The sequence below is a fragment of the Erinaceus europaeus genome, chromosome 7 (assembly GCF_950295315.1).
Source record: "Erinaceus europaeus chromosome 7, mEriEur2.1, whole genome shotgun sequence".
In the NCBI taxonomy this organism is placed as follows: domain Eukaryota; kingdom Metazoa; phylum Chordata; class Mammalia; order Eulipotyphla; family Erinaceidae; genus Erinaceus; species Erinaceus europaeus.
The window spans coordinates 133,096,468-133,106,815 of NC_080168.1; the positions used below are offsets into that span (position 1 = coordinate 133,096,468).

The 10,348-nt window shown below is 45.5% G+C and overlaps 1 protein-coding gene across 1 annotated transcript in view; it reads left to right on the forward strand.

Moving 5' to 3' along the window:
* SLC17A8 (solute carrier family 17 member 8) overlaps positions 1-9,099 on the forward strand; it is a 45,219-nt gene extending 36,120 nt beyond the window's left edge. The window contains exons 10-12 of the mRNA XM_060195624.1: positions 156-266; positions 5,768-5,895; positions 8,592-9,099. Coding sequence (XP_060051607.1) covers positions 156-266; positions 5,768-5,895; positions 8,592-8,948 — 596 coding nt within the window. The 3' untranslated portion in view covers positions 8,949-9,099. The remainder of the gene's footprint in view (positions 1-155; positions 267-5,767; positions 5,896-8,591) is intronic.
* The last annotated feature ends 1,249 nt before the right edge of the window (positions 9,100-10,348 follow it).

Below are 10,348 nucleotides of genomic sequence, written 5' to 3' on the forward strand. Positions count from 1 at the left end.
CCAGGGGCTTGAACCTGGGCCCTTGTGCACTGTAGTGTGTGCACTTAACCAGGTGTGCCAACGCCAGGCCACAGCAGATTCTTATTTGATAAACTCATGGACGTGGGTTGAAGGACATGAAGGTTATGATTTCCCTGTGCTGTTTCCGTTTGCAGGCTTTGGCATGGAGGCAACGTTGCTGTTGGTGGTTGGCTTTTCCCACACCAAAGAGGTGGCTATATCTTTCCTGGTCCTTGCTGTGGGGTTTAGTGGCTTCGCTATTTCAGGTAAAGCATTTGGGTTTCATATATAAATATATATATATGTGTGTGTATGAAAATATATCAGAGAATATATATCTATATATCTCAGAGAGAAAAATTCCTATCAGAGATAAAGAGACTGACCAGAACACTGCTCAACTCTGGCATAAGGTGATGCTGGATATTGGACCTGGGGTCTCAGGCTGAGCTATCTCCCTGAACTCAGGCACTATTCTTAGCACAGGGATATTGCAATGAAAAAAAAGTAGAAGATTCTGGTAACCTGGGAGATGGCACAGTGGATACATTGCTGAATTCTCAAGTACAGAGTTTAATCCCTGGTATCTCATATTCAGAATGATACTCTGGTAAATAGAATGAGATTCTCATAAATAAGTAAACACTAAAATAAATGAATGTCCACATAAAATTTACATTCCAGTAAGGTAAAAAGACATTTTAACCATTAGCTAGTGCCTGATGTACTACAAAATTAATGTAGCTATACAAAAAAGTTAGTATTCACGGGGCTGGGTGGTGACAGGCAGTAGAGCACACACGTTGCCACGTGGAAGGGCCCCTGACCCACCTGCAGCAGGGAAGCTCCACGAATGGTGGTCAGTGCTGCAGGCGGCTCACTTTCTCCATCTCTATCCCCCCATCCCTTTCAGTTTCTCTTTGTCTCTATCAAAAAAGTGGGGTAGGGAATGGCTGCTCAGATCAGATTGATGGACTCCTTAGGGCGTTGGCTATGAGCGCCAGTGATAACTCTGGTGGCGGTAAAATCAGTGAATGAACATTCATGTTCATTATTGTCTGTCCTAGCCTAGTGCTTAGCGTGTATAAACACCAGCTAGGATCATTTGGAATACACATTCTGCTTCTGCAGAGATAGGGCGTTTCTTTTTTTTTTTTTTAATGCCTCCAGGGTTATCACTGGGGTTTTGTGCTGGCACTACAAATCCACTGCTCCTAGAGGCCATTTTTTCCATTTTATTGGACAGGACAGAGAGAAATTGAAAGGGGAGGGGAGATAGGGAGAGAAACAGAGACATCTGCAGCCCTGCCTCACCACTTGTGAAGTGTCCCTCCCTGCAGGTGGGGAGCCGGGGGATGGAGTCCAAGCCCTTGCATGGGTCCTTGTGCGCCGCATTCTGTGTGCTTCACTGGGTGCACCCTGCCCGACCCCCGAGGAGTGGCATTTCTAACAAGCCCCTAGGCATGCAGCTGCTGCCTGTCGACTGCCCACACACTCAGTAGCAAGAGTAGGGCAATCCCACGAGCCTCCAGTGGGATGCTTTGAAGAAAGCCTCCCCTTCATAGCTCTGGGATGTGAAAAAGATTCAGGTCCTGTATCCAGGGGTCTAAAAAAATCAGGCTCATATTGTCCTCAGATTGCCAGCTGGAAAGAAGCCCGTCACCCCAAATCACAGTGGTGCCTTTTGTTTATTTACATATATATATATATATATATATTCCTATTTTTTTGTTTTTCTGATTTATTAGGGGAATAATGGTTTACAGGACAGTTGTTGGCAAGGAATAACCTCTGATTTCTTTGCGGTCAGCATCTGCAAGCCACCCCCACCAGGCACCACAGTCTTTGCTGGGGTGCGAGGGTGGGAGGGTTAGAGACTGTCAATTCGCAGATAGTCCTAATTTGCTAGGAACTCTTGATTCTGTCAGGTTTATATAAGATTGATACCAACAGGAAGATAAAGAAGGAGAAGCAATAGGGGGCCAGGCAGTAGTTCACCAGGTTAAGTGCACATAGTGTGAAGTGTAAGGATCCCAGTTCAAGCCCCCGGCTCCCCACCTGCAGGGGGTTCACTTCACAAGCGTTGAAGCAGGTCTGTAAGTATCTCTCTCTCCCCCCTTTCTACCTTCCCCTCCTCTATCAATTTCTCTCCGTCCTATCCAGCAATAAGAACGGCAATAATAAGACCAACAATAACAGCAAAAACAACAATGGAAAAAAGATGGCCTTCAGGAGCAGTGGCTTTGTAGTGTAGGCACCAAGCCCCAGAGATAACCCTAGAGACAAAAGAAAGAGAGAATAAAATATTGAATGTCTTCAAATGTGTGTCTGCAGAGAGGATTTATGATTCTGCCAGTGAAGTGAATGATACCAGTCAATTAAAAAAATTTTTTTTATTAATTTTATTTTTGAGAGAGATGGAGAGAGAGAGAAGAGAGAGGAGAGAAAGAGAGAAACACCAGAGCACTGCTCAGCTCAGGCTTATGGTGGTGCAGGGGATTGAACCTGGGACTTAGGAGCCTCAGGCATGAGAGTCTGTTTGCATAACCATTATGCTGTCTCCCCCGCCCCACTAGTTGATTTTCTAATGTAGATTTTCCAGTTCAGTTCTGCCTTGATTGTGCTTCATTGGCTGTTGATGGTGTTTGGTCTCCTCATGTTTTCTTTTGCATGTTTATACCTATTTTTGTGAATTTAATGAGTTACTTACATATATTTTAACACTGCAGGCATGATCTAGACATGATCCCACAGCAACCCTCCACGTTGGGTATTGTGTTAAGTCCACTTCACGGAGCTTTAGCAGGATGACTGGTAGGGCTGGGCGATGGCACACCTCATAGACTATACATGTCATCATGCACAAGGACACAGGCTCAAGCCCCTGTCCCTCACAGAGGGGAAGCTTCATGAGTGGTGAAACAGTGCTGCCGTTCTTTCTCTCCCTCTCTACCACCCCCTTCCCTCTCAGTGTCTTTCTTTAATATACATGTGTATGCACATGTGCATGTATGTGTTGGAATGCTTAGTATGTCCAGGTTAATGAACTGTCTACTATGGGGATAAGTTTGCCTGATGACAGTGATACCACACAAGGGTCTGTGACCTGGGGGTTGGGTCCCTCAAGATCTGCTGTCTGCTGACTTTATGAGGGGTGACCAGGGTGCCTGAAAGGACAGTCACTGTCTAGGAAGTGCTTATGAACAAGGTGCTGGAGAGAGGGGAGACCAGAGATATTATAAGAGACAGGAGATACCTACTCGGCGGAATAGCCGGAACAGAAAAAGCTCTCTCAAGGTTTTGTGCACTTATTTTTCTCTTTTTGTACACGATACCAGAAAAGATCCAGCAGTCTCTGTTTCTCAGTGACCCTCCTTCTGGCGACTGTTCCTGGCTTTCCTCAACCATCTGTGGCTGGGGGCAGGTGCCCAGGCTTTGTGTCAGCACGGAATACTCGCCAATCCTACCAAGTGTTTCTTATCACCAGGTTCTTTTTCTCATAAAGGGTTTATCTCCTTTGGATCAACAGAGAGATTCATTAATCTTTCAGCTGCTTTATATTCTGATTGTCTGCCATTTTGATCTGAAAGAGAAAGCTTATTACAAAAGCGGTCTTTAATCTCTCTGAATGTAGGTACAAAGAAGCAACCGGCCACAGTGCCAGACTAGAGGAAAGAATTTTTTCAAATCCTATTTTCAGGGTCTTTGCACAGAATAGAGAACTCAGAAGCAAAGGAAAACACAAATATGAATAAACAAAACTTATACTGCCCTGTTCGATTTCAACAGCTCAAATTGGTCATTCATTAAACAATTATTTATTAAGTCCCTACTATGTGACAGACATTTAGTAGTTCAGGGAAGACAGTGAGAAACACGTTGGTTGGCTAATCACACCTAAAATCATACAGGGAAAGAAATACATAGGGTCTTTTTTTCTTGTTTACCTTGATGTACTGTGTAATCAACATATTGAATTTAATATTTACCAAAGTTCTATAAGGATGAGTATTCACCTTTATTTCACTTTTTAAAATATTTACTTATTTAATTTGGTGTGTGTGTGTGTGTGTGTGCGTGTGCGTGCGTGTGTGTGTGTGTGTGTGCGTGTGTGTGTGCGCGTGTGTGTGTGTATGTGTGTGAGATGGAGAGAGAGAGGGATGGAGAGAAGGAGGGAGGGAGAGAGAGAGAGAGGGGCCAGTGGTGAACCTGGGACCTTATGCGTGTAAGCACTATGCACTTCTGCTGATCTATACCGTCCTGTACAAAAGAAAGAACTGAGATTTAGAAAGCTCCTATCTGCAGCTCAGCAGAGGCACAGCTGGTTAAGCATGTAAGTTAGCATGTGCAAGGACCCGGGTTGGAGCCCCCCACTCCCCATCTGCAGGTGGGAAGATTCACTAGAAGTGAAGCAGATATGCAGGCGTCTCTCTTTCTCTCTCTCTCTATCTCCTCCTCCCCTCTCAGTTTCTGTCTGTCCTACCTAGTAAAAAAAGAAGGAAGGAAGGAAATGGAGATAGAGAACAAAAAGAAAGAAAGAAAGAAAGAAAGAAAGAAAGAAAGAAAGAGAAAGAAAAGAAAGAAAGAAAGTCTGGAGTGGTGGCTTTGAAAGACAGTCTGGAGTGGTGGCTTTGTAGTGCTAGCTCTAAGTCCCAGGGATAATCCTGATTGGAAAAAAGAAAAGTAAATCAGCTGAAATCCTTTGTTCAGATTAGCAACAGGAGTAGGCCTGTCTGACCCTAAACGTGCCGTGGCAGTTGGCAGAGTTGACTCCTGGTGCAAGCAGCCTCCTCTTCCTGAGTTTCCCCTGCCTTCTCTCACCGCCCCCCCCCCACTCCACTCATTTTTCTCTCCTGAAGAAAGGACTAGAAAGGAGGCAGTGGTGAGCTAGCACTGGGCCACTCCTAGCGGCACTGTCTCTTGCCAGAAGACCTTGAGAGAGACAGATGCCTGGTAGCAGCTCAGTCGGTAGTGTGGCTATTACAGCCCAGGCTGGATGTGACTGTGGCTGACTCAAATAGAAGTGGCCCAGACTGTCAGGCTTTCCGTACTGCTCCAACAGCTTTTTTTTTTTTTTTTTTTTCAAATTTCGTTTTTACATTTATCTATTTATTTTAATTCCTTTATTATATTTATTTATTTATTGGATAGAGACAGCTAGTAATCGAGAAGGAAGTGGATGATAGGAAGAAAGACAGACAGACACCTGCAGCCCTGCTTCACCACTCGCAAAGCTTTCCTCCTGCAGGTGGGGACCAGGGGCTCAAACCCAGGTCCTTGTGTGTTGTAACATGTGCTCAACCAGGTCTGTCACCACCCAGCCCCTCCAAGATCTTTCTATTTTGAGTTCTGAACTTCCCATGGCAGGGCCAGGTGTAATTCTTCACAGGAAGGTGAGTTCATGGCCAAACGCTGTTCACCAGTCACGGCTCCTGGTCCTGTGACATGTTGAAGACCTTCTGTTACCATCTTGGTAGCAGCTCCAGATGTCCCACGGTACACTAGGAAAAGATATATCCCACGGTACACTAGGAAAAGATATATCCCACAGTACACTAGGAAAAGATATATCCCACGGTACACTAGGAAAAGATATCTCCCATGATACACTAGGAAAAGATCTCTCCCACGGTACACTAGGAAAAGATATCTACCACGGTACACTAGAAAAAGGCATCCAGCTGATGAGGTTTCGCAGGAAGGTACATGCCTCCCCACAGGCATCTGGAATTCTGTTCTTGATTCTGAGGTTTTGGCTTGACTGCAGGTTTCAACGTCAACCACCTGGACATTGCTCCCTGCTATGCCAGCATTCTCATGGGCATCTCCAACGGAGTGGGAACCCTTTCTGGAATGGTCTGTCCCCTCATTGTTGGTGCAATGACCAAGCACAAGGTAATGGCTTCCTAGACTGAAGTATTGCAGAAACCTGAGCTGGAAAGGGCCCACCCTGACCTGTAACTGTCTGTGTCCTTGAACTTGGCTGATACAAACATCCCTCCCTCCCTTCCTCCCTCCCTCCCTCCCTCCCTCCCTTCCTTCCTTCCTTCCTTCCTTCCTTCCTTCCTTCCTTCCTTCCTTCCTTCCTTCCTTGCTTCCTCCTCCTTCATCTCCTCCTCCTCCCCTCCTTCTCTTTCTTCAAAATTATTGCTGATGGCAACATACCTGATTAACGCTTCGTTCCACATTTCCTCAATTGAAAGAAAAAGGTGTGTCTTGGGGAACAAACTTGTAATGACTACTCAGAAACACAAAGAAGAAACAGAGGCCATCAACTTGGGATAAATGAGTCACACAGATTGCTTTATAATTTGAAGAAATTAAACTTTATAGACTATTTCCCTCTATTGCTTAACATGACCCAGCATTAAAAAAATATTAGTGCTGTTATACTTCCTTATTATCTTGCAATAACAACACACTAATGACCCTTTCTGAGAACCTGTAAGAGTGTAAAAGGGTCCTAGCTTCTCCTGCCTGAGGCTCCAAAGTCCCAGGTTCAATGCCCTGCCACCCCACCATAGTTCAGAACTGAGCAGTGCTCTGGTTACAAGAAAAAAAAAGGTCCTGCTGGAGCCTTGTATGTTTGGAATTGGGTGGATGGTAGAAAGCTATCCCAGAGTCAGGAGTTCAGCCACAGGCAATGCTGAATCTTTATCCTTTTTTTTTTTTCCAGATATGTTTTTGTTCAAATGTTTTCTTAATTGGATTGCCTGTAACAAATATAATTTTAGGGGGCTGAGTGGTGGCACACATGGTTGAATGCACAGTGCGCAAGGTCCTGGGTTCTAGCCCCGGTCCCCACCTGTAGGGGGAAAGCTTTGCGAGTGGTGAAGCAGGGCTGCGGGTGACTCTCTGTCTCTCTCCCTCCCCCACCCCTCTCTATTTCTGGCTCTTCTTTATCCAATAAATAAATAAAGATAATAAAAAAGTAAAAACCCAAATATGATTTTAGGAAGTCTTCCAGCTTCATGGAGGAGATGAGGTTTGAGTCCTTATAGGCCTATGTTTCCCCTTTCTGTTTGCAAGTGAGATGATGGGATTGCACCACGACTGTTGAAGGGCTGGGTAGAGCACACATCACAGTGCACAAGGACCCAGGTTCAAGTCCCCAGCCCCTACCTGCAGGGGAATCTTCATGAGCAGTGAAGCACTTCTGCAGGTGTCTCTCTCCCTCTCTATCTCTCTCTCCCCTACCAATTTCTCTTTGTCTTATCAAATAGATGAAATAAAATATTAAAAGTTATGCTATTTTTTAATCTTTAAAAATATTTATTTATTGCTTTTGTTGACCTTGTTGTTTTATTGTTGTGGTTATTATTATTGTTGTTGTTATTGATGTCATTGTTGTTGGATAGGACAGAGAGAAATGGAGAGAGGAGGGGAAGACAGAGAGGGGGAGAGAAAGACACATGCAGACCTGATTAACCACCTGTGAAACAACTCCCCTGCAGGTGGGGAGCCGGGGGCTCGAACCAGGATCCTTACACTGGTCCTTGCACCAGAAATTATGACTATTAACATGACATATTTGTGCTTAAAGTTAGAGGAAGATAGCACCTGAGATATTTTTGTATTATAGTTTACACAGAAAATTTAAACAATTTTTTATTATCTTTATTTATTTATTGGATAGATACAGTCAGAAATTGAGAGGGAATGAGGAGAGAGGAGAGGGAGAGAGACACACCTGCAGCCCTGCTTCACCATTTGTGAAGCTTTCCCCCTGCAGGTGGGGACTGGGGGCTTGAACCTGGGTCCTTGTGCATTGTAACATGCGCTCAACCAGGTGCACCACCACCTGGCCCCACAGAAAATACTGTATATATACTTTTGCATCAGTGATGAGCATTTTCTTAGTCAAACTGTGATATACTCAACAGCAAGCAAGAAGGAGTCCTCTCAGATTTACATACAAGCTTAACCTAACCCACTGTCTGAGAGAGAGCACCATCTGAGTGGTCCTGTATTTGGCCTGATTTTGTGAAGTTTTTTTTTAATGCATAGCCATTGTAATCGTAATGCTTGTTTGCCATTTTGATTACACTGTGTGACTCTGGAGAATGGACCTGGCCCCATGCATGCGTTATACTGCTGAAGGCCTCCTGTCTCAATATTTTCAGTTTTTTAAAGACTTGTCTGTTTGCTTATGAGAGAGAGAGGTGGGGGCACATGGGATGCTGTCAGGAACAGAGCTCAGGGCCTCCTGCTTGCAGACTGGTGTCTCTACCAGTTGGACTACCTCCCAGGTCTCAATATTTTTATTTTTTACTTAGAGACAGTCAGGGAGAGAGGAGAGATACCATAACACGTCCACCATCCAAGGGGCTCTCTGGGCACCGTCGATGCTGCTCCCAGTTGGTGCACCACAGACTCTGCTGGACAAGCTATCTCTCAGCTCTTGGTTTTTGTTTATCAGACACTCAGATTCTGTTTGGATACTGACATGTTTCTTACTCAAATCTTTCCCTTAACTTTAGAGTCTCCTCGGGAGCAGCTAGGTGTTTTTGTCTCAGTAGAATCTCCCAGAACGTACCGTTAATGTCTGTCTTGGGCTGGAGTATTAACCGGCGCTTTCTTTCCTTATTTAGACCCGCGAGGAATGGCAGAATGTGTTCCTCATAGCCGCCCTGGTGCACTATAGTGGGGTCATCTTCTATGGCGTCTTTGCTTCTGGGGAGAAGCAGGACTGGGCTGACCCCGGGAGCGTCTGTGAGGACAAGCGTGGAATCATAGACCAAGATGAGCTAGCGGAGGAGACAGAGCTCAACCACGAGAGCTTCGCAAGCCTCCCAAAGAAGATGTCATATGGAGCCACCACCCAGAACTGTGACGTCCAGAGGGAGTGGAGAGGACAGAGGGCAGTGACCTTGGAGGAGGAGGAGGGGGAGGAGGAGGAGCCGACATCTTACCAGAACGGAGAAGGAGACCTCCCACACTCACCCTAATGTCTGAAGGGCACATTCATTTTTTTCCCTCTACCCAGAACGAGAACGGACCTAGACCCATTGGCTTCTTCATACCCTGGCCTGCCAGAGGGGCAGATATCTAACAGAGGGGAACATGATGGGGGTGGGGTGGGGAGGACAGGACTCAGTGAGCAACACAGGAAAGAAAGATCTTATCCCGGGAGTCGGGCGGTAGCGCAGCGGGCTAAGCGCAGGTGGCGCAGAGCGCAGGGACCGGCGTAAGGATCCCGGTTCGAGCCCCGGCTCCCCACCTGCAGGGGAGTCGCTTCACAGGCGGTGAAGCAGGTCTGCAGGTGTCTGTCTTTCTCTCCCCCTCTGTCTTCCCCTCCTCTCTCCATTTCTCTCTGTCCTATCCAACAACAACAGTAATAACTACAACAATAAAACAACAAGGGCAACAAAAGGGACTAAATAAATAAATATTAAAAAAAAAAGAAAGATCTTATCCTGCAATGATTCTTTCAGACATGGAGCTTGCACTTAGTTGACACAGTGTTCCCTCTCTCTCTCTCTCTCGATTGGCTGTTGCCTCTTCTTTCAAAGAACTGGACTTATTTGGAAAGGAATCATGCAATAATAAGAGAGATAATGTCCTACTTTCAAAGAAAAATGGCAGGAAATAGAAGTAGCTTTGGGGAGACATAGCAGGCAGCAGCCAAGCAGAAGAGAGTTCTGTGTTGTGACAAAGACGCCTGCTCATGGAGGCCCTGTGCCCTAGCCAGGAGCTCTGGGGCAGCCTCACTGGGTCTCCATCTTCACACACAGCTCTTGTTCTCGTTTTTTTAAAAAATATTTTATTTATTTACTTTTAGTGAAAGAGGGATACAGGGAGAAAGATACACAGAGAGAGCTACCAGAGCACTGCTCAGCTGTGGTTTATGGTGGAGCTGGGGACTGAACCTGGAGCCTCAGGCTTGACAGTCTTACATAACCATTATGCTGTCTCTCCAGCCCTCTTGTTCTCATTTTTGCAACCAAGAGAGCTAAGGCAACAAGTTAGTTTGCCCAGCATCATTCTGCCGGCTGTGTGCTGAGGCACGCCCAGAGAGATGACTTGGGGGGGGCCTAGGAAGCGGTGAGGCAGAGATGATTAATAATAAAACTAGGAATGGTGTGAGTTTGCCTTGTGGGCATTTCCCATTTGGTAGGCATTTGTATGGGGGTGGCAGAGGGATTCGAACATTGGTGGAGGAACTGCATGCAAAGACCTCTAGGTTCATATATAAGGGCCAGCTGGTTCAGATAAGAACCACAGACTATCTGGGAGCTTTAAAAGAATCCAAAAAAGAAAAAAAAATAAGGTAAGGTAGGTAAATTCCCAGGAATCTAATGGTCAAGATGTTAAAAAGTAAATGAACCTTATTGAATCTAAACCCTTT